The sequence below is a fragment of the Macaca nemestrina genome, chromosome 1 (assembly GCF_043159975.1).
Source record: "Macaca nemestrina isolate mMacNem1 chromosome 1, mMacNem.hap1, whole genome shotgun sequence".
NCBI classification, from domain to species: Eukaryota; Metazoa; Chordata; class Mammalia; order Primates; family Cercopithecidae; genus Macaca; species Macaca nemestrina.
The window spans coordinates 141,026,547-141,051,009 of NC_092125.1; the positions used below are offsets into that span (position 1 = coordinate 141,026,547).

The 24,463-nt window shown below is 39.5% G+C and overlaps 2 protein-coding genes across 6 annotated transcripts in view; one reads left to right on the forward strand and one right to left on the reverse strand.

Moving 5' to 3' along the window:
• Positions 1–14,384, reverse strand: part of LOC105485389 (RNA polymerase II associated protein 2) — a 99,368-nt gene extending 84,984 nt beyond the window's left edge. For 2 of the 3 annotated variants that reach the window (XM_011747698.3, XM_071079137.1), the window contains exons 1-6: positions 14,249–14,384; positions 13,155–13,200; positions 11,516–11,630; positions 9,051–9,149; positions 8,784–8,849; positions 5,816–5,904 (exon numbers count right to left, since the gene is read on the reverse strand). In XM_011747698.3, the coding sequence (XP_011746000.2) occupies positions 5,816–5,904; positions 8,784–8,849; positions 9,051–9,149; positions 11,516–11,630; positions 13,155–13,200; positions 14,249–14,321 (488 nt within the window). In that variant the 5' untranslated portion in view covers positions 14,322–14,384. Of the gene's footprint in view, positions 1–5,815; positions 5,905–8,783; positions 8,850–9,050; positions 9,150–11,515; positions 11,631–13,154; positions 13,201–14,248 lie in introns of those variants that run through there. The other variant, XM_071079163.1, reaches the window with a different exon arrangement.
• The window catches only part of LOC105485390 (glomulin, FKBP associated protein), a 65,335-nt gene continuing 55,232 nt past the window's right edge, over positions 14,361–24,463 (forward strand). For all 3 annotated transcript variants that reach the window (XR_011613328.1, XM_071079208.1, XM_011747699.3), the window contains exons 1-3: positions 14,361–14,490; positions 15,374–15,442; positions 15,874–15,999. Coding sequence is in view for 2 of the 3 variants with exons in the window: in XM_071079208.1 (XP_070935309.1) it covers positions 15,404–15,442; positions 15,874–15,999 (165 nt within the window). In the remaining variant the exon portion in view is untranslated. The remainder of the gene's footprint in view (positions 14,491–15,373; positions 15,443–15,873; positions 16,000–24,463) is intronic.

Sequence of the window (24,463 nt, forward strand, 5' to 3'; positions counted from 1 at the left end):
ATCCCAACACTTTGGGAAGCCGAGGTGGGTGGATTACTTGAGGCCAGGAGTTTGAGACCAGCTTGGCCAACATGGCGAAACCCCATCTCTACTAAAAATGCAAAAATAAGTCGGGTGTGGTGGCGCTTGCCTGTGGTCTCAGCTACTTGGGAGGCTGAGGCACGAGAATCGTTTGAGCCTGGGAGGTAGAGGTTGCAGTGAGCTGAGATTTCGCCACTGAACCGGGGAGGCAGAGGTTGTAGTTAGCCAAGATTGCGCCACTGCACTCCAGCCTGGGTGACAGAGTGAGACTCTGTCTGAAAAAAAAGAAAAAAAAAAAAAAAAGAACATTTGGGATTCATGGGAGGAGGCCAAAATATCAACATTAACAGGTGTTTGGAAGAAGCTGATTCTAACCCTAATGGATGACTTTGAGTGGTTCAAGACTTCAGTAGAGGTAGTCACTATGGATATGGTGGAAATAGCAAGATAAGAATTAGAAGTGGAGCCTGAAGATGTGACTGAATTGCATCAATATCATAATCCAACTTGAATGGATATGCTTCTTATGGATGGGCAAAGAAAGTGGTTTCTTGAGATGGAATCTACTCCTGATGAAGGTGATGTCAACATCGTTGAAATGGTAACACAAGATTTAGAATATTCCATAAACTTAGTTGATAAGCAGCAATAAAGTTTGAGAGGACTGACTTCAACTTTTTTTCTTGTTTTTTGTTTTTGAGACAGCGTCTTGCTCTGTTGCCAAGGCTGGAGTGCAGTGGTTTGATCTAACTCACTGCAACCATGAATTCCTATGCTCAAGTGATCTTCTAGTCTCAGCATCCCAAGTAGCTACAAGGACTACAGTTGTGTGCCACCACACCCAGCTAATTTTTTATTTTTTAAACATTTTGTAGAGATGGGTCCCGCTGTGTTGCCCAGGCTGGTCTTAAATGTCTTGCTTCAAGTGGATCCTCCTGCCTTGCCCCCAAACCATGTTGGGATTACAGGCATGAGTCACCGCTCTTGGCCTGACTCCAATTTTGAAAGATGTTCTACTGTGGGCAAAATGCTATCAGACAGCATCTAATGCTACAGAGAAATCTTTAGTGAAAGGAAGTCGATCAATGCAGCAAACTTCATTGGTGTCTTATTTCAACAAATTGCCACAGCTACCCCAACCTATAGGCACCACCACCCTGATCAGTCAGCGGCCATCCACATCAAAACAGGACCCTCATCAGCAAAAAGACTAATACTCGCTGAAGGCTCGGATGATCAGTAGCATCTTTAAGCAATAAAATATTTTAAAATTAAGGTATGTACATTATTTTTTAAACATATAATGCTACTGCACATTTAAAAGACTACAGTATAGTGGAAACATAACTTTTGCAGACACTGGGAAACAAAATTCACAATTGCTTTATTGCTTTAGTATAGTGGTGGTCTGGAACCAGACCTGCAATATCTCCAAGATATGCCTGTACTTACTGGCTTTCACAATAATGTAAGAAAGACCAAATTAGGTCAAATTCAATATTCTGTTTCCAAACGGTGTGTAAGGTCATGGCATCCTCAGTGATGCCAAGTTCAAATTGTTCAGGACATGCTCTAAAACATCCCTGGTTTTTCTTCATAATTTAAAAGCTTTGATCTGTATTTTATCAGCCTTCACTTTTACAGACTAAAGAGATCAAATTATTAAAGTCAGTAACTTTATTCAAAATTCTTAAGACAGACCTTTCTACAAGGTAGTATGTTTCTCTAGTCTTAAGCAGATAATTTTAATTTTCATCATTTTAATAAATATTTCCTTATGTAGAAAACTTTCTTTACAGTAGCAGTGACTAATGACACAATTGGCTTAGAACTGTAAATCATTAGAACCAAAGGGAACTTGGAAGTTAAATGCAACCTTTCCCTTTTACAAATGAGGAAACTGAGACTCAGTGTTGAGAAGCGGGTTTCCTACGGTAAAACAACCAAAAACCTGAGCTACATCCAACAAAACAGTGCTCTTCAAACTGCAGATCAGGACCAATCAATTAAGTAGGTTGCTGCTAATGTTTTAAAAAAGCAACAGAGTAGAAAATATCAGAGGCATTTCATGTAGTAAGGATAATATTGTTTCACAGAAGTTTTGTTTTAGTTTTAGTTATATGCATATATGAGATCATAATGTAAAATGCATTTATTATAGTGGTCGAAAGTTTGGAAGTCATTGCAGTAAGATATCTAATCTTTTGGGTGAATTTAACAATTTATTCTTAGTCTCATTCTGTCGCCCAGGCTAGAGTGCAATGGTGTGATCTTGGCTCAATGCAACCTCTGCCTCCTGGGTTCAAGCGATTCTCCTTACTCAGCCTCCCAAGTAGCTGGGGCTACAGGCGTGTTCCAGCACTCCTGTCTAATTTTTGTATTTTTAGTAGAGATGGGGTTTTGTCATGTTGGCCAGGCTGATCTTGAACTCCTGACCTCAGGTGATCCACCAGTCTCGGCCTCCCAAAGTGCTAGAATTACGGGCTTGAGTCACCACACCTGGCCATAAAAATTTATTATTATTTTAAAATTATGATTATTAAAATTACTATTATGATGCAATTTATTATTTATCATGACTCACCGTAAGCTAGTAAAAATATCTCTGCATTAAATATTATATGCCACCATTTACAAGAAGCAATTTTTTCCTCCCTAAAGGAAGACTGGCTCAGGATGTTGTATCCCATACCACATGTGAACAGACTTTCTTTAAAATATCACATTTCTGTAGAGCTTAAATGTGCAATAGCCAGACAAGCTTTTAAAAATATCAAATTCTAGAATTCTGATCCTTAGCACAGGTAAAAAGATGTCTCTGAAAAAACAGTGACCTCTAGTGGATTAATTAAATAGCATGGACATAATCCCTGCCCCTAAGAATTTGGAAATTAAGGTAACACAAATGCACCCATATATAAAAGATACTGATACGGTTATACACTGACAAGTGTTATATGTAATTAAGAGCTATAGTTATGCTATACAATGAGGCAGATGCATATATATAGATTATTCACTGTTTCCTTCTAATCAAGTGGAATATAACAAATAGAATCCTGGTCTCATACAGATCACTAGTTTAAGAAATACACTTAATGAACGGGTTGGATTAAATCTCTCTAAGAACCCTTTTAGCTCTTTAATTATGATTCCTTCTTCTTTAATTCATTTTGTACACCAATATCAGATTAAATTCTGCTCAAAAACATTTGATGGCTCCCCAGTACTTGAGGGTTTACCACACTCAGTCTGGCCCTTTGTTATTTATCTATTGTTATCTTCTCGTTTCCCGAATTTCAAGTCAGCCAATGTTCAATATCCCAACCCATTCCCACAAGTTTATTTTCTCACTTTTGCTCACAGTTTCTCATTATGCAACGTCCTAACCCTGCTCATTTATAGGCCAGGTCCCCATTAAAGTCAACACAAATGTGTTTAATTCATGTTCTGCCATCCAGTGATTGTTAAATTCACAGGCTGGGTTTTATACTTGTATATGTGTATGTGTATGTGTGTAGCTTGCCAGGTACTAAGCACTTACTGCACAATTTGAATGTAAATTAAGTTGATTCATTTAGATTAGGGAAACAAAGGCTTTTTTGTTTGTTTTTGTTTTTTGAGACAGAGTCTGGCTCTGTCACCAGGCTGGAGTGCAGTGGCAGGATCTCAGCTCACTGCAACCTCTGCCTCCCAGGTTTAAGCAATTCTCCTACCTCAACCTCCTGAGTAGCTGGTACTACCGGCACGTGTCACCAAGCCCAGCTAATTTTTGTATTTTTAGTAGAGACGGGTTTCACCATGTTGGCCAGGATGGTTTCGATCTCTTGACCTCGTGATCTGCTCGCCTCAGCCTCCCAAAGTGCTGGGATTACAGGCATGAGCCACCGTGCCTGGCACAAAGGACATTTTCATCTTTCTTTTTTAGTGAGGTAGTGAAGGGTATATAGCTAAGGTAGAATTTCAAGAACTGCAAATATAAAGTGAAAGGGCTTCAAGTTTTGGGGAAAAGTGAGCATTCTGAATATAGGACGGTAAGATTTTAGGAAAAGGTTAGAGGAAGACCTGTTTTACTTCATTTTATTTATTTATTTAATTTTTGAGAGTCTCACTCTGTGGCCCAGGCTAGAGTTCAGCAATATGATCTTGGCTCACTGCAACCTCCGCCTCCCAGGTTCAAGTGATTCTCCTGCCTCAGCCTCCCGAGTAGCTGGGATTACAAATGCCCGCCACCACACCCAATTAAATTTTGTATTTTTAGTAGAGACGGGGTATCACCATATTGGCCAGGCTGGTCTCAAACTCCTAAGCTCAAGTGATCCGCCCACCTTGGCCTCCCAAAGTGTTGAGATTACAGGTATGAACCACTACACCAGGCTGGAAGACTTGTTTTAAATTAGCTAAAGGAAGTACCAATACCTATGCTTGAAGAAAACAGAGATGGCAGGAAAGGTAGTTTGGTAAATGGTTTTGAAACAGTTGAGGTAGATAATGAGGATGGCACAAAGGGTTAAATTTAAGATGTAGAGAAAATCTCTTTGGAAGCAAAGTTAAGGATAACTTGAGGAAACACTGGTTTCAGTGGGGAATAAAATATGTTGCTCTCAGAGGACTGGGGAAGTAATGGGCCGCTCTAGTGACAGAAATATTAAGAAAGGAGAAAAAGAGTAAGTAAAAAATACTCTTAGCTTCCCAGTCATGTTGAACAATGCCAATCTTTTATTTTCCCAACAAGAAGGCTGACAGGCTGGTGGTGAAATGATGAACAATTTAGTCTTCATTACGTTTAACCCAATTATCAAGGGCGCCACAGTGTCACATTTTCCATATCCTAAACCACACAGGATTGGATTGGCAGGCAGAAGTGTCTGCCATCACACGTGCTGTCATCAGCATAAATGATGTTATTTGAATTGAGAGTGGTGTTATCTCGCCTTACGCATCAGAAAAGACTTCAAGGTTTTCGGCTTTTTTTTTTTTTTTTTGAGTCAGAGCTTTTTAGTTAACCTGCATCTCATTATGTTTAGGCCATTAGTTTATTTAGCATAGTTCCTATCTTACGGCAAGTAACACTGCCTTGTGTTGTTATGATACACTCTTTCAAACATGAATTTATTTTGGGCATTATCTCATTAAGCCTTTGATTGGAATTTCTAGGCAATGCAGTCGTAACAATAACTTGTTACCTTTATATTATCATGCCATTTCACCCTCAATAATAAAATTTTCTTGACTTTAGCACCTGGTAAAACATTGCAAGTATTTAAATCATTTCCCAAGAGGCTAAACTCCAGCATTGCTCATAAACTTTTTGTACAAAAAAAAAAAAAAAATTACTTTTTAATTGTCTGTCTTTAAATTGATAAAATAGAGTATTGATTTTTATAAAGAGTAAATGAACCTGAACTTTTTAACCTTCCTCACAGCAGAGTTCACTTGGATCCTAAGACCCAGTAACTTCTGAAAAAATGTAACATTCTTCCTCCAGGATTATCATATTAACAGGATTCACAGACATAACTAGCATCACAGGGCACCGGAGTTAAAGTTCTGATTTAGCAATTAAAGCTAAAACAACAAACAAATAACATTTGTATGTATGCATTTTCTGATTTTAAGTGTAAAATCCTTAATAGCTATGCTTAAAATATAACCATTTCCCCATAATTAAAGTGTATAAAATGGTCACTTTTTACAGAAAACTAGACCTACTCTCAGCTAATCTCAAAAAGCAGAAACAAATTATTAGAATAGAATATATGAACAAATGTGTATACACAATGACTTAAATTACCTCTCTTCTTCTCGAACCCATACTGGAGTTTTGGGAATTTGTGCTTCAAAAAACTTAGATGCTTGATAACAAAAATTGCTGCAAAAAGACTGAAAAGAACATTATAAATCCAGTTTTTTTCTTATTGTGAAACATTACCTACATACAGTTGAGAGTATAAAACATAAATGTATAGTTCAAAGAATAAAATGGAAACCTATAGATCTACCACCCAAAGTAAGACATAACATACTGAACCTTTGAAGGCCTCTATGTGCCTTCCCAACTGCATCGCCCTCCACGTTCCCCAGAAGTAAGCACTATCATATATTTGATGTTAATCATTTCCTCATTTCCCTTCAGTTTTAGCACCTGTGTACATAACCCTATTAAAAATATTCAGTTTTTCCTATTTTTAAACATTTTTTTGAATGGAATAATACTGTTATACATTCTTATCTTACTTCATTCACTTATTAAATTTTTTTTTTTTTTTTTAAGGACAGGGTCTGATTCACTGTAGCCTCAAACTCGTGGGCTCAAACAATCCTCCAGTCTCAGCCTCTTGAGTAGCTTGGACTACAGGCGTGCCACCACACTCGGCTGTTTTATTTTTTTGTGGAGATGGGGTCTCGATTTGTTGCCCAGGCTGGTCTCAATCTTCTCTCCCTGGCCTCCCAAAGTGCTAGAATTATAGGTGTGAGCCACCGTACCTTGCTACTTCTTTTGTTTAAAATTATGTTTTTAAGATTCATTCAAGTAGTTGTAGCTTATAAATTTTCACTGTGTACTACATTCCATTGTGTTAGTGTATTACACTTTACCATTTATAGACAATTGAGTTGTTTTCAATTTTTTTGCTATCACTACAATGTTACTATAAACCTTTTTTGCAATTAAAAAATGTTTAAAATTGTGGTAAAATATACATCATATAAAATTTATCATCATAACCATTTTTAAGTCAGCACAGTGGCATTAAGTGCCTTCACACTGTTGTGTAACTATTACCACCATTCATCTTTAGAACTCTTTTTATCTTACAAAACTGAAACCCTATACACTAACTTCCCATTCCCACCTCTCTTAATGATCATTCTACTTTCTGTCTCTAGTAATTTGACTTCTCTAGGTACCTCATGTAAGTGAAAGCATATAGTATTTGTCCTTTTGTGCTGGCTTATTTCACTTAGCATATTATTTTCAAGGTTCATCCACCTTGTAGCATGTGTCAGAATTTCTTTCCTTTTTTTAAGGCTAATATTCCATTGTGTGTATATACCACATTGTTTATCCAGCTATGAACATTTTTATATATACATGCTGGTGCACATGTGTAATAATTTTATTAGGGTTTATACCAAGGAATAGAAAGGCTTAATTACAAAGAATGTGCAAAGACTTCACCAGACAAGTGCCAAACCATTTCTCAAAAAGGTTGCACCAATTTTGATTCCCACTAGTTGCAAAAAGATTTCCTAATATTGGCCATTTTGTGGGCTGTGAAAACATAACTCAATGTGCTTTTATTTGCTATTTCTCTGATTACTGATAATATTGAGCATCTTTTCATATGTTTATTAGCCATTCAAGTTCCTTGTGTAAATTTTTCTATTAGTTTGTGTGTCTTTTTCTTATAGATCATATATTCTAGATAGGATTCTATGGTCAGTTACATGAAATAACAACATTCTGCTTTGTGGCTTCTCTTCATTCTTTTTTTTGAAACTTCTGATGAACAAAAATTTAACATTTTAATATAGAAATGTTTATCAGTTTCTCCTCTTTGGCCTAAAATTTTCCATCTTATTTTATAAAGTCTCTCTACCCCAAGTTTATATCTTCCCATATTTTTTTTCTTTCTTCTTTTTTTTTTTGAGATGAAGTCTCGCTCTGTCGCCCAGGCGGGAGTGCAGTGGTGCGATCTCGGCTCACTGCAAGCTCTGCCTCCCAGGCTCATGCCATTCTCCTGCCTCAGCCTCCTGAGTAGCTGGGACTACGGGAGCCCACCACCACGCCTGGCTAATTTTTTGTATTTTTTAGTACAGATGGGGTTTCACCATGCTACCCAGGATGGTCTCGATGTCCTGACCTCATGATCCGCCCGCCTCAGCCTCCCAAAGTGCTGGGATTACAGACTTGAGCCACGGCACCGGCCTATTGTCTTTTTTTTTTTTGAAGACAGTGCCTCGCTCTGTTGCCCAGGCTGGAGCGCAGTGGCATGATCTTGGCTCACTGTAACCTCTGCCTCCCAGGTTCAAGCGATTCATGTGTCTCAGCTTCCTAAGTAGCTGGGACTACAGATGCATACCACCACATTTGGCTGATTTTTGTACTTTACTTTGTAGAGACAGGGTTTCGCCATTGCCCAGGCTGGCCTCCAACTCCTTGAGCTCAGGTAATCTGCCCACCTTGGCCTCCCAAAGTGCTAGGATTACAGGTGTGAGCCACCATGCCCGGCCTCTCCCATAGTGTCTTCAAAAAGAATCTACCTTTTACATTTATGTCTTTAATCTACCTAAAATTGATCTGTGTGTACAGACTGAGATAGGCATCAATTTTCATTTTTTTTTTCTATTTGCATAACTAATTGTGCCAGTATAATTTATTGAAAAATCCATCCTTTCTCTACTGATCTACAATACTCCTGCTGTCATATATCAAGTGTCTACATATGTGTTTAGTCTGTTACTGACTCTCTATTCTGTTCCATGATTTATTTGCCTAGATTTGTGCCACTATGCACTTTTAACTTTTAAATGTTAAAGTCTTAATTGAAGCTTAAGCAAAACAATTTTTAATACCTTGACTGAAATATTTACAAATAAAACCAAACTTTTAACACCACTATTTTCTAACCAGTAAGATTTTAAACAGTTTCTTTTAGAATCCTATTTAATATCATCAAAAATTAATTGCCATTCCTTGTTAGGATAGTGGTTAGTAAAGAAAAACAATTAATTGCCACGATGAAAGCCTTTAAACTCACCTTTCTTTCAGTAATATCATAGACTTTATTGGTCTTGGTAGAAATTTTATATTTCTGTTTTGGTACCTAAAGAAAAGAAAGTACAGCTTACAAAAGAATCCAAATAATAAACATGAAACTTATGTTACAAATCTACATATCATATCATTGGCCAATCCATGCCTTTAGTTCATGACCTTAGGTTTCATTTCTTATTCTTACAACAAAGTATTTTGCTAAATGAAAATAATAAAAGCCTATATTTAAGAAAAAAAATGAGTTACTTACAATTCCCAGCTTCTTCTGACATAAAGGATAACCACAGAGTTTGACAATAGAACGTTCATCCACGACATCGCTGTAGTGAGCAGGTGTAATGAACTTCCCCTAAAATGAAATGAGAGGGTTATTTCCTCCTAGTTTAATAGAAAAGTTCATTTATCAGCTCTGTAAGCCTCATCGATCTTACCTGAAAACACAGGGATAGCAATAGTACCTCCCTCATAAGTTAGATAAGTTAGAGGTTAGAATTAGAGGAGAAAATAAAGCAAAATCACTTAGAGAAGTGCTCAACATATAGTAAGCATTCGAAAAAAAGTTGTTATTAAAAAAAAGTCTGCCACAGTAGTCTCTGCATCTTTGTAGATTATATAGTTAAGTGAAATAATTCTGAGGCATGAGGAAGAAGTGATGCTATAGCTATACACAAGCTAAATGACAACAGTATCTTTTATTTTTAAAAAAACATTTAAAAAATTAACTAAATAACAAAGTAATAAAATATAATTTTACCTATTTTTTAAAGCATAATCTTTAACAACAATGTATTTCAAAAGTGTCATTGTGACTCCTGAACAGTCTGTGCAAAATTTTCCCACTTCTGAAAAATCTGTACAGAGTGGTGAGGTGATGGTTATAAGCTAACATCAAATAGTTTCCTTTGACATCTTCATGTTCAAATAATCTTGATTCTTGTTCTTAACTTTGAGATCTTTTAACAAATTTTTCTGTTTTCACAGGGACTGAAATACTTTTTATTGAGAGTGATATAAGTTTTATGTTTCAAATGAAGCATATTTGCTTTTGTCTTTTCTGGTGTCATCATATATGCAGATACTGATGCAGTTACCTGTGTCAATAAAAATATGACTTGTCATGTTCATATTCCTGTTGTAGAAAAAGATCTATGGACTATACTAAGAAGTGTTTTTGTAATAGAAGCTTTGAGTTTTCATTTGCTCTCTTAAGGATTACGAGAATATAAAAGAAATTTCCATTCAAAATTTTAATGTAGTGAAGCTGTTTAAAAATTTTTTTATTCTCAAATTTTTATTTAGACAGGGTCTCACTGTGTTGTCCAGACTGGTCTCAAACTCCTGGGCTCAAGCAATCCTACTGCCTTGGCTTCCCAAAGTGCTGGGATTACAGGTATGAGCCATCCTGCTTGGCCTAAAAAAATTTAATGTGCGCCGGGTGTGGTGGCTCACGCCTGTCAGCCCAGCACTCTGGGAGGCCGAGGCGGACGGATCACGAGATCAGGAGATCGAGACCATCCTGGCTAACACGGTGAAACTCCATCTCTACCAAAAATACAAAAAAATTAGCCGGGCCTGATGGTGGGTTCCTGTAGGTCCAGCTACTCGGGAGGCTGAAGTAGGAGAACGGCATGAACCTGGGAGGCAGAGCTTGCAGAGCCGAGACTGCACCACTGCACTCCAGACTGGGCAACAGATTCCATCTCAAAAAAAAAAAAAAATTTAATGTGGAACTTAATTCTCCTGTTTTATAGTCATAAATGATCTGTATTTCAGGTTTTTGAAATATGAAAATTGATGAAATTACATTGACAAAAATAATATTCTTCTGTTACTTAAAATAATACAACACAGAATATAGAAAACTGGAATTGCAATCATAGAACAAACTGAAGAAAATCAAGTGATATTAGCAGACTGGTTAAAAGAACTACGACTAAGGGCAAAATATACTTGCTTTTTCTTTTTTTTTTTCTCCCCCATCCTCATTTTTCTTTTTTTCCATTTATTATTTATTTATTTGTTTTGAGACAGATTCTAGCTCTTGTTGCCCAGGCTGGAGTGCAGTGGCGTGATCTCAGCTCACTGCAACCTCTGCCTCCTGAGTTCAGGTGATTCTCATGCCTCAGCCTCCCGAGCAGCTGGGATTACAGGCATGAGCCACACCTGCCTAATTTTGTATTTTTAGTAGAAACAGGGTTTCACCATGTTGGCTAGGCTGGTCCCAAACTCCTGACCTCAAGTGATCCAACCACCTTGGCCTCCCAAAGTGCTGGGATTACAGGCATGAACCATTGTGCCTGGCCTCTTTTTGCTTTTTAATTGACAATAATAATTGTATATATTTGTGGGGTAGTATGTGATGTTTTAACACATGTATATGTTGACCAAATCAGGCTAATTAACATATCCATCACCTCACATATTTATCCTTTATGGTGAGAATATTTGAAATCCACTCTTATTAATTTTGAAATATACATTACCTGTCATCACCTTGTTATGTACTTGTTATTTTTCATTAGTGCATTTTAAAGACATTATACAAGGAATGCATGATAGTTGTTTATTTTAAAATGCATGAATTATATAGATTGTTATCTGCATCTAATGACTGAGAACAAATTCAAAGATTTTAATAATGCAAAGAAGTTTCATGTTGCACAGATTTAAAGATGTTATACTACAAAACTAATAATTTGCCAACTTAACACATACACACTCCATTAGGAACTCTTCTGTAATATTCTCTTCTAAAAGCTGTTCAACAATATGTAGAGCTTTTCTTTCAAATTCAATCTTCTTTCTCACAGCTGCTTCTAGTTCTGCTTTCCTAAAATTTGAAAGAGAAAGTTAATCTACTTATAAGCTTCATGTCCAATATTCCATTTTTTAAAATACAACACTAACCTAACTCACTATTTTGCCACTTAAATTTAAACATATTTAAAAAATTTTTTTGAATAAAAATATTTATTTCTTTTTAGTTGTAAAGACAAGGTCTCACTATGCTGCTTAGACGGGTCTCAAGCTCCTGGCTTCAAGTAATACTCCCACCTCAGCCTCCCAAAGTGCTGGGATCACCAGCATAAGCCACCATATCCGGCCAAATTTCTATTTTCTAATGCTGTTACTTTTGATCCAATACTTTTCAAAAAGGAAACAAGCTACTTTTTGCACTGCACATACAGAAATCTTTATATACTCTTTGTCTGGTTAATGTCTACTTAGCATGCAGGTCTCAGCATAAGGCTTTCCCTGAAAACTCACAACTAACCTCCTTGCCACCCACTTCCAACTAAATTAGACTTGATTATTCTTTCCCGTAACATCACAGCCTTTTCCTTCATAGTGCTTATCACAATTTGTAATTATGTGTTTATGTTAATTAACTATTATTTATTCCTCTGTTCCACTAGACAAGAATTGTGTCTATTCTGTTCACCATATCTTCAGAGCCTAACACAGGTCTGGTATATCTTATACTCAGTAAATAATTTTTGAAAGAATGAGTAAATTAAGACCAAAGTCAATATAAGATTAATAAGTCTTCACAAAATGAAAATCATAGCTACATATACTTTTAATACCCTTCACATTCTATTCCTCTTCTAAAACTTTGTGTGATATGTGGTAATATCTTGCCTTTTGAGAACCAGAACTAGTACAAGACAGCTTTTTTCTTTTTTTGAGACAGAGTCTCACTCTGTTGCCCAGGCTGGAGTGCAGTGGCGCGATCTCAGCTCACCGCAAGCTCCACCTCCCGGGTTCACGCCATTCTCCTGCCTCAGCCTACCGAGTAGCTGGGACCACAGACGCCCGCCACCATGCCCGGCTAATTTTTTGTATTTTTAGTAGAGATGGGGTTTCATCGTGTTAGCCAGGATGGTCTCGATCTCCTGACCTCGTAATCCACCCGCCTCGGCCTCCCAAAGTGCTGGGATTACAGACGTGAGCCACCATGCCCGGCCAGGACAGCTTTTTGATGAAAATCTGGACTTGATGTAACAAAGAACAGAAAAGGTTTCTTGGAGTGACAGAGAAACTTGGAGAGTGAGTCTCTGGCATATAAAGCAATAAAAGGGGAGTGTACCTGAAGTGGTGAAAAACAAACACCTTCTACAGACACTCACGCCTTCACTAGCAGTCTGAGTGCTTAGTTTGGTTTTCTTAAAGCCTGGAGTAGAGGAATGTTAACAGTCTATGTGAGAATTTATAGGCCTTCCCAGATCTTTCCCTTCCCTCTCATGATAATTTTCTCTAAAAATAAAAAAAGGTAACTATTAGTTTTAAAATTGGTACAAGTAATATGAGATAAGTAGATATGCCATTGTAGTTGTCCATGTAGCTGTCATACCTTTTAGAAGCATCTTCTTGTTTCAAAGTAGTTGTCTGTTTAGTACCTACAACAAAAATACAGTCATGTGCCACATAATGACATTTCGTAAACGACGGACAGCATACAGACAGCGGTCTCATAAGACTAAAATACTGTATTTTTACCGTACCTTTTCTATGTTTAGATATACAATTGCCTACAGTACTTAGTACAGTAACATGCTGTGCAGGTTTGCAGCCTGGGAACAATAGGCTGTACCATATAGCCTAGTGTGTAAGTAGGCTATACCATCTAAGTTTGTGTAAGTGCACTCTATGATGGTCACATAAGGATGAAATCGCTTAACAACGCATTTCTCAAAATGCATCCCCGCAGTTAAGCTACACATGGTGGCAGTAGGTCAGGCCTACACAAACACATTAGGTACAAGATAGATTCCTACACAAATAACAAACTAGACGAATTTTTCTTCTTTTCCACCTATTTTATGTCCAATCGTGTGTAAATCAAAATGAAATAGGTAAAGGGCAAGCAATTTGTTTTTGCAAATTGATTACTGTCTAATTTTTCTTGGTTAAAATGTATCTCTTTGGGGATTGAATTTTCTTCTGTATCATAGTTGCTTAATCAATCATTCCTGAAAATCTGAGATCTGGGTACTTTTTAGGGAAACCTCTCTCTCCGTCTGCCAAACGTCCTCTTTGGGAGTAGAGGGGAGTCCGGCACCTCAAAGAACCGGGCACCCAAGCAATCTGGAAAGGAGGACCGGTCCTAGGTTCAAGACCAGCTGCCAACGCTGCCCTAGTCACTTGCCCCCAACCCCGGGGACCCTAGGCCTGGGTTCCCGGCGCCTCCACTGTACTTTCTCTCTGAGGCTGGGGCCATGGCCCGCGTGAGGGAAATCTTGCAACACTGGCGTAAAGGGGTGAGGGCCGGCCAGGAGATCTTTCCCAGGGGGAGCGGACGGCGGTGGGAAGCTTTCGGCCTTCTCTACCTGGGAGAACCCCTCCCCTGAAGCAGCCTTTCAGGATCGCCCGTGCGCTTCGGTTTAGAACTCGAGATCGGGGTCCAGCTTTCAGGGTCCCAAAGTGAGAAGACATCCTTGCTCCTACCTGTGGCTTTTCGAGAGCGGCGAGGAGCCCCGGCCTTGCGGCCGGCAGAACCCGGCCCAGTACAGTCCGCCATCGGGGAGAGTAGTCTGCGGAACCCGGACTAGCTCCGGCGTCTCGCCCCGAGGCCCCGCCTTCCTACGCGTAGCGCGAGGCGGACCCCGCTGGCGTGGGGCGGGGCCAGAAGAGCGGGCTAAGTGGCCGGAGGAGGTGGCGGCGGCTGGGAGAGGCGAGAGATCTGGCCGGTAAGTGGAGTAGTGGAGAGGTTCGGGGTGGCCAGGGCTCGCGGTTGGCCGTGAGCCGCGGCGGACTTGGTGCCGCGGGCCGACTAGGCCACGCGAGGTGGTGGAGCCTGCACACCTAGGCGAGCAGGAATCGGAAGACATGGCTTCCTCTGATGCCGCCAGCACGCGCGCTGGGGTGTTATTCGCCTTATAGCGCGCTGCGCTGAGAACCGGGCTGACCCGCGCCACTACTGAGGGTTTGGGGCTGAGCCTTGCCTCCGGGAGAAGCGATGGTCTCCTCCTGAAGGCCGCCGTTGCCTTGCCTCCGTGTGATACAGTGATTTCACTAGCTGGATTGATCACTTTGGGTACTGCAACTCCTAGAGAGAAATGGGATGGAGGGCATCTGAATCTTCACCCCCTATAGATAAACTTGTGTTGCACCCCAATTTTTGTGAGGTGAGACATTAAAAAATCCCCTAATGATTAGAATTTTGATTTCAGGTCCACCTTTTGGAATTTTTTTTTCATAAAAGAAGTACTTTGCTTTTTAAAAGCCCTTTAGTTCGTATTTGCCTCGCCTCTTGGGAGTACTCGGGAGTTTTTTCTTTTTTTCCTTCAAAATAGCTTTCAAAACTATGCTCCTAGAAAACTTAAAAGATGCAATAAGGGCTTCTTAAAAAACACTTTATTTTCTTAGACAAACATACTAAGATTCAGTAATAACATTTCAACCTTAGAACTTTACATTTTCTCCTGGCATGCTATTGGACCAAAAAACACAACAACAAAAACTTTCCATTTTCTTTATTGTATTTACTAGTAATTTATCACACTGAAACATAACTTTTGAATACTTAAATGTAATATCACGGATATTTAACAGTGTGTTTTGTATTTGTAGATTTTAGCGTCGAAACTGGGAGAAATAGGAATGGCTGTAGAGGAACTTCAGTCTATAATAAAGAGATGTGTAAGTATTTTTTTAATTTTTGTAAAATTAAATACCTTTCAAAATATGGGAAGGGCACAGATGGTTTTTAATTATATTTGTGGTCACTCAAATTGTTTATCTTCTTTAATCCTTGCTTTTTTTGACCTGTAAAGAACGTGAGTGGGGGAGGCAGATTGGATTATTTCTCCAGGTGACATACTTATCTAAATAACCTTTTACATTTTAATCCTGATCCTTTTCATAGGTTTCACTGGTACAGTAGATTTCAAGGTCATTTATTAAAGTATTTATTAGGGTAATCCTAATTTTGATACATGTGTTATTTACGTTACATTTACCTAGAATTTAAACAGATTTCCTTTTTTCATAGATAAGTCAAGAAGTTACTGTATTTAATTTTTATTTACATATACATTTGTTCTTTTGTTTTTTGGGGGCTTTTTTGCCAGCAAATCCTAGAAGAGCAAGACTTTAAAGAAGAGGATTTTGGCCTATTTCAGTTAGCTGGGCAAAGATGCATAGAAGAAGGGCACATAGACCAGCTATTAGAAATTATTCAAAATGAAAAGAATAAGGTACGTACAATCTTGGTGTTTACTTTTCAGTCTTGGGAAGAGAATAATCACATGATGCTATTCATCCAGTCATTTATCCATCAAACATTTAAGAATCTACTTAAATTTTCACAGTAGGGAACTGAAGACAAAAAAAGAATTAGAAATATTCAGGTGGGGCGTAGTGGCTCACGCTTGTAATCCCAGCACTGTGGGAGGCCGAGGCAGGCAGATCACTTGAGCCCAGGAGTTTGAGACTAGCCCGGGCAACAGAGTAAGGCCCTGTCTCAGAAAAAAAGAAAAGAAAAGAAACAGTCATATACTTGAAGGTACTTACAATCTGGTCAAACAGATAAACATGTAAACAACTAACAATAATGAGGCAAAATAAATAAAATAAGTGCTATAGTTGAAGTAAAGAGTTTTTAGAAGAAACAGAATTACTTCTGGTTTAGGGAGTCCAAAAATAGTGTTTGGGTTATTAATTTACATTGAAAAATATACATATCAAGCAGGCTAAATATTCATTTTGGGTGATCAGCCCATTCTCCAGCCAAATGTGTATGGAAAACCAAATTTTAATTAAAACAGTATTTTATGTGCTTAGAATCAGAACAGGAGGAAAGCTATATGTCATTATGCTAGCCAGTATCATCCAGTTACAATAGTTTGAGAAGTCCTCTACAATAGAAAAGGATCTTATTTGTGAATCAGGAATAACTTTTTCCTGGGACACTGTCTTGGCAACACCCTGCCAAATTTTGTGTCTTTGGATACTCCTTATAAGGAAGACTGCTATGGTTTGGTTCTGTGTCCCCACCCAGATCTCACCTTGAATTGTAATAATCCCTGTGTGTCAAGGATGGGACCAGGTGGAGGTGATTGAATCAAGGGGGTGGTTTCCCACATGCTTCTCATCATAGTGAGTGAGTTCTCACGAGGTCTGATGGTTTTATAACCATCTGGCATTTCCCCTGTTGGCACTCAGCCCCTCTCCTGCTGCCCTGTGAAGAGGTGCCTTCCGCCATGGTTGTAAGTTTCCTGAGGCCTCCCTAGCCATGTGGAACTGCATGTCAATTAAACCTCTTTTCTTTCTAAATTACCCAGGCTTAGGTATTTTTTCATAGAAGCAGCGTGAGAACAGACTAATACAAAGACCATCTTCTTTCTAGGTACACAGTCTTTCTTCATTTGCAGTGCTACTTATTTATTAGAAGTTTCTTTCTCGATACCACAGTGTAGTCGTGTTGACCTGTGTTTCTCTCCAGGGCATCTTGATTGGATTTGGGGGATTCCTAAAACTTTTTAATCATACATTATTATAGCATCTCTTAGTTCAAATGGCTTATACCCTTCTTATTTTTTATTAAAATAATTAGGAGATTTTATTGTTTTTAATATATATTTATGATAACTTTGTAACCCTCAATATAATAAATTTTATGTTTTTTAAACTCTTCTTGATTTTTTTCTAATTGCGTTCTCAGAGGATAACCTTCGAAAGTACTTAGCTTTTAGCTAATAATAAAAAAAATTAATAACAACTAATATTTATTGAGTATTTACATGTACCAGATGCTGTCTTTAGTCCTTTACATTTATTAACTTAGTCTCTCCAAAATCTCAGATAGTAGGTATTCATTTTGACTGAAAGGTTAAATGACTTGCCCAAAAGTAAGTCAGCTTTTATGTAACATCCAAGATTCAGACCTGTGTAGCATGGTTTTGGAGCTCCTAACTACTCTGCTCTACTGCTGGTTAGTGCTATATGGCATATGGTTTTAGGGTAGAATACAGGGGATTGATTGAGAGGGTGAGGCATCAAAAATGACGGGGTTTCTAGCCTCTAAAAGGATAATATATGGTATCAAACAGAAAAAGGCAGCCTAAGTAGAGGGAAAAGTTTACTGAAGGAACAAGTGATTTGACTTTTAGAAATTTTGAGTTTAAGTACAGCAGTCAATTGGAAAATAGGGTTTTGAGCTCAGTAGATACAGGAATTAAGATGTAGATCTCTGAGACACATATCTGTGAGACTTTAATTATGTAAAGATTGGGTAATTGAAGCATTGAGGGGTGAAAAAAAAAACAAGAATTTACCTGAGTTCACAGAAAAGAGGCTGAAGAGAAGAGGCCCAAGATCCCATCTTAAGGAATTTAAGAAACAGATAGAGAGAAGAGGCCTGCCAAGGAGATGAGGATCAGCACCACATCTATGAGGCAGAAGGAAAAGGGAAGTATAAACAAAGTATTTTTCAGGCATTGCATGCCTCAGTGTTTTATTTTTAGCATGCTTCTGAATAGCTAATGGGATAGATTTAAACATTGTGAGGCTTAGTCTTAATAGTTTGAGAATCACCTTTGCAATATGTGATCAGCTAAATGCAAAGGTTTAGATACTGATAAGACAATGTTCAAAACTGACTACAGGCCAGGCATAGTGGTTCACGCCTATAATTCCAGCACTTTGGGAGGCCGAGGTGGGTGGATCACCTGAGGTCAGGAGTTTGAGACCAGCGAGGTCAGGAGTTTGAGACCAGCCTGGCCAACATGGTGAAACCCTGTCTCCACTAAAAATGCAAGAATTAGTCGGGTGTGATGGCGTGCCCCTGTAATCCCAGCCACTCAGGAGACTGAGATAGGAGAATTGCTTGAACCTGGGAGGCGGAGGCTGCAGTAAGCCAAGATTGTACCACTGCACTCCGGCCCGGGAAACAGAGTGAGACCCATCTCAACAACAACAACAAAAAAAACCGACTACAATTTAATTTTCTTGCCAGGTGAGACTATCAAAATTGACCAAGATTTACTATTATTTTCAACTGTAAGAGTGAATTGGGTGCAGCACACCAACATGGCACATATATGTAACAAACCTGCACGTTGTGCACATGTACCCTAGAACTTAAAGTATAATAAGTCCACTAAATATTTTTTTAAAAAGTGAATTAAAGAAAAAATAAAAATATTTGCTATTTACTGCTTTGTAAGAAACTATTCACATACTATTTATTACAGTATATTGTAATTGTTGTAGTTATTGTTAATCTCAATTTATAAATTAAACTTTGTTACAGATATGCATGTATAGTATTTATATATAGCGTTTGGTACTATTCATGGTTTCAGGCATCCACTGGGGGTCTTGGAATGTACTCTCTGCAGATAAGTGGGGAGACTACTGTATCCTAAGCTCTATTTTTATTATCTTACAAGACTGGGGTCAATATGAGGTATTACAGGTGTCATTTTGTCTTCCTAGATCAGCTTTTTTAAAAAAAATTCTAATTTTTGTGGGTACATAGAAGGCATATATATTGATGGGTACATGAGATGTTTTGATACAGACATATAATGTGTAATAAGCACATCATGGAGAATGGGGTATCCATCCCCTCAAGCATTTATCCTTTGTGTTACAAATAATTCAATTATACTCATTTAGTTACTTTAAACTGTACAGTTAGTTATTAACTATAGTCACCCTGTTGTGCTCTCAAATAGTAGGTCTTATTCATTACTTATAACTATTTTTTTTTTTTTGGTACTCATTAGCCATCTTCCCTGCCTCCCACTACTCTTTTCAGCCTCTAGTAACCATCCTTCTACTCTCTGTGTCCGTGTGTTCAGTTGTATGGTTTTTTCACATCCCACAAAAAGGTGAGAACATTCATTGTTTTTCTGTGCCTGACTTCTTTCACTTAACATAATGGTCTACAGTCCCATCCATGTTATTGCAAATGACAAGTTGTCATTCTTTTTTATGGCCGAATAGTACTCCATTGTGTATACGTACCACATTTTCTTTATCCATTCATTTGTTGATGGACACTTCGGTTGCTTCCAAATCTGAGATAAACAGTGCTGCAATGAACATGGGAGTGCAAATGTCTCTTCAATATAGTGATTTCCTTTCTTTTGGGTATATACCCAGCAGTGGGATTGCTGGATCATATGGTAGCTCTATTTTTGTATTTTTTGAGGAACTGCCAAACTGTTCTCATTAATGGTTGTACTAATTCACATTCCCACCAACAATATATGAAGGTTTCCTTTTCTCCACATCCTTGCCAGCATTTGTTATTGACTGTCTTTTGGATATAAGCCATTTTAACTGGGGTGAGATGATATCCCGTTGTAGTTTTGATTTGCATTTCTCTGATGATCATGATGCACAACTTTTCATATGCTTGTTTGCAATTTGTATGCCTTCTTTTGGGAAATGTCTATTCAAATCTTTTGCCAATTTTTTTATTGGATTATTAGATTTTTTCCCTTAGTGGTGTTTGAGCTCCTTTTCTATTCTGGTTATTCATCCGTTGTCAGATGGGTTAAATCTGCTTTTTCTTTATTTATATATTGTTTTGAGATAGGGTCTGTCTCTTGTCACCCAGGCAGGTTTGCAGAGGTGTGATCACAGCTCACTGCTACCTCTGCCTCCCAGGCTCAGGCCATCCTACCACTCATCCTCCCAAGTAGTTGGGACTTCAAACGTGTGCCACCAGGCCCAGCTAATTTTTGTATTTTGTAGACACAGGGTTTGGCCATGTTGCCCAGGCTGCTCAAGTGATCCGCCCACCTCAGCCTCCCAAAATGTTGGGATTACAGGCATGAGCCACCATGCTTTAAAAAAAAAAACCAAAAAACAAAGACTGGGCGCAGTGGCTCACGCCTGTAATCCCAGCACTTTGGGAGGCCGAGGGAGGTGGATCACGCAGTCAGGAGATCCAGACCATCCTGGCTAGCACGGTGAAACCCCATCTCTACTGAAAAAAAAAAAATACAAAAAATTAGCTGGGCCTGGTGGTGGGCACCTGTAGTCCCAGCTACTCAGGAGGCTGAGGCAGGAGAATGATGTGAACCCAGGAGGCAGAGCTTGCAGTGAGCTGAGATAGTGCCACTGCACTCCAGCCTGGGCAATAGAGCAAGACTCAGTCTCAAAATAAATAATTAACTTTAAAAAATAGAGACAGGGTCTCACTAGGTTGCCCAGGCTGGTCTCAAACTCCTGGGCTCAAGTGATCCTCCTGCCTCAGCCTCCCAAGGTGCTGGGATTAGCAGCATGAGCCACTGCACCCAGCCAGCCACCGTTTTTTTAAAGAAGGACTCCAGAATGTAAACTCTAGGAGTGATCTTATCCAGTGTGTTCCTCACTTTATTTCTAATCCCTAGAATATTATAGTGTAGGCTTGGTAAATACTGATGAGTTAAAGTACAAAGCAGGCCAGAGAAGTGGAATACATTGTTGATGTCACTCACGTCCGTGTGAAGAGACCACCAAACAGGCTTTGTGTGAGCAATAAAGCTTTTTAATCACCTGGGTGCAGGCGGGCTGAGTCCGAAAAGAGAGTCAGCGAAGGGAGATAAAGGTGGGGCCGTTTTATAGGATTTGAGTAGGTAAAGGAAAATTACAGTCAAAGGGGGTTGTTCTCTGGCAGGCAGGGGTGGGGGTCACAAGGTGCTCAGTGGGGGAGCTTTTGAGGCAGGATGTGCCAGGAAAAGGAATTTCACAAGGTAATGTCATCAGTTAAGGCAGGAACAGGCCATTTTCACTTCGTTTGTGGTGGAATGTCTTCAGTTAATGCAGGAACCAGCTATCTGGATGTGTACGTGGTGGCTTAGCTTTGACTCAGAGGCCTGACATTCCCGTCTTCTTATATTAATAAGAAAAATAAAATAGTGTTGAAGTGTTGGGGCGGTGAAAATTTTTGTGGGGTGGTATGGAGAGATAATGGGTGATGTTTCTCAGGGCTGCTTCAAGTGGGATTGGGGCAGCATGGGAACCTAGAGTGGCAGAGATTAAGCTGAAGGAAGATTTTGTGGTAAGAGGCAATATTGTGGGGTTGTTAGAAGGAGGATTTGTCATATGGAATGATTGGTGATGGCCTGGATGCCGTTTTGTATGAATTGAAAAACTAAACAAGACAAAAGGTCCGAATAAGAGAAGGAGAAAAACAGGTATTAAAGGACTAAGAATTGGGAGGACCCAGGACATCCAATTAGAGAGTGCCCAAGGAGGTTCAGCATAGCCCTGCCAGCAAAGATTATTTATTTACTTTAAGAGGCAGTTAAGAGTGGGGGATAGCAGCAGGAGATACCAGCTGTGATGGCTTGGAGAAACAGTGTAAATGGGCAATGTAAACAAGAGCCGGGCATTTAGGAGTAGTTGAGAACGGTGGATAGGAGTATGACTAGACAGAAGATAGTAGGGATGACAAGTTTTTTGGGGCGCAGTGCAAGTTGGTCTGGTGTCTGGAATGAGACTGGAGCCTAATAAAAAGGAGCATCTATACAAGAGCTTCAATGGGCTGTACCCGGTAGCATTCCAAGGACAGGCCTGAATTCTGAGAAGGCAAGTGGTAAAAGTATTGTCCAGTCCTTTTTAAGTTGGTGGCTGAGCTTGGTGAGGTGTGTTTTTAAAAGACCGTTAGTCCGTTCTACCTTTCTTGAAGATTGAAGATTGTGAGGGGTATGAAGATCTCACTGAATACCAAGAGCCTGAGAAACTGTTTGGGTGATTTGACTAGTAAAGGCCGGTCCATTATCAGACTGTATAGAGGTGGGAAGGCTAAACCGAGGAATTATGTCTGACAGAAGGGAAGAAATGACCACAGTGGCCTTTTCAGACCCTGTGGGAAAGGCCTCTACCTATCCAGTGAAAGTGTCTACTCAGACCAAGAGCTATTTTAATTTCCTGACTCCAGGCATGTGAGTAAAGTCAATTTGCCAGTCCTGGGTGGGGGCAAATCCCTAAGCTTGATGTGTAGGAAAGGGAGGGGGCCTGAACAATCCCTGAAGGGTAGTAGAATAGCAGATGGATCACTGAGAAGTGATGTCCTTGAGGATAGATTTCCATGATGGAAAGGAAATGAGAGGTTCTAAGAGGCAGGCTAGCGGCTTGTAACCTACATGGAAGAGGTTAGGAAATGATGACAGAATAGAATGGGCCTGTCAGGCTGGAAGGAGATATTTTCCTTGGTCTAAGAACCATTTGCCTTGTGTGGGAAGAGATTGATAGGTGGAAGTTTCAGCGGGGGAGTAGGTGGGAGTGACCAATGTGAAGGAGAAAAACTGACCGTGAGGGACAGAAGTTGGAACACTAACTGCTTTTTTAGCTAACTTATCAACATAAGCATCGTCTTGAGCAATGGGATCTGATGCCTTTTGATGGCCCTTGCAGTGAATGACTCCAGCTTCCTTTGGAAGTAAAGTGGCTTTGAGAAGCGTTTTCATTAAAGAGGCATTAATGATGGAGGACCCTTACTCAGTGAGGAAACCTCTTTCAGCCCGTATAACAGCATGGTGGTGCAGGATATGGAAGGCGTATTTAGAGTCAGTATAAATATTGACATGTAGTCCTTTTGCAAGAGTGAGGGCCTGAGTTACGGCAACTAGTTCGGCTTGCTGAGAGGTAGTGGAGGGAGGCAGAGTGGTAGCCTCAATGATAGATGTGGAAGATACTATAGCATAGCTTGCCTTTGCTGGTGAGTGGCGATTAGGCCTGGTGGAACTGCCATCAATAAACCAAGTATGTTAAGGGTGAGGAACAGGAAAGAATATGGGGAAATGGGGTAAATGTCAGATGGATCAGAGAGATACAGTCATGGGGGTCAGGTGTGGTATCAGGAATAATGTGGGAGGCCGGATTGAAGTCCAGGCCAGAAACAATCGTAATTGTGGGAGACTCAACAAAGAGTGAGTATAGCTGAAGGAGCCAGGGAGCAGAAAGTATGTGTGTCAAGTGGGAGGAAGAAAATAGATTTTGGAAGTTATGAGAACTGTAGAGAGTGAGTTGAGCACAGTTTGTGATTTTTAGGGCCTCTAAAAGTATTAAAGCAGCGGCAGCCACTGCACGCAGACATGAGACCTAGGCTAAAACAGTAAGGTCAAGTTGTTTGGACAGAAAGGCTACAGGACACAGTCCTGGCTCTTGTGTAAGAATTCTGAGCACACTAACCATGCCTGGGAAGGAAAGGAGTTGTTTTGTAGAAGGGATTGGGGTTTGGGAGATTAGCCAGACATGATCAGCGGAGAGAGCACGTGTGTTTTTATGAGAATTATGCCGAGATAGGTAACAGATGAGGAAGAAATTTAGGCTTGACTGAAGTAATGGGGGCTGTCTGTGAAGCCTTGCAGCAGTACAGCCCAGGTAATTTGCTGAGCCTGATGGGTGTCGGTCAGTCCAGGTGAAAGTGAAGAGAGGCTGGGATGAAGGGTACAAAGGAATATAAAGAAAGCATGTTTGAGATCCAGAACAGAATACTGGGTTGTGGAGGGAGGTATTGAGGATAGGAGAGTATATGGGTTTTGCACTATGGGGTGGACAGGCAAGACAATTTGGTTGATAAGGTGCGGATCCTGAACTAACCTGTAAATCTTATCTGGGTCTAGGACAGGTAAAATGGGGGAATTGTAAGAAGAGTTTATAGGCTTTAAAAGGCCATGCTCTAACAGTTCAGTGATAACAGGCTTTAATTCTTTTAAA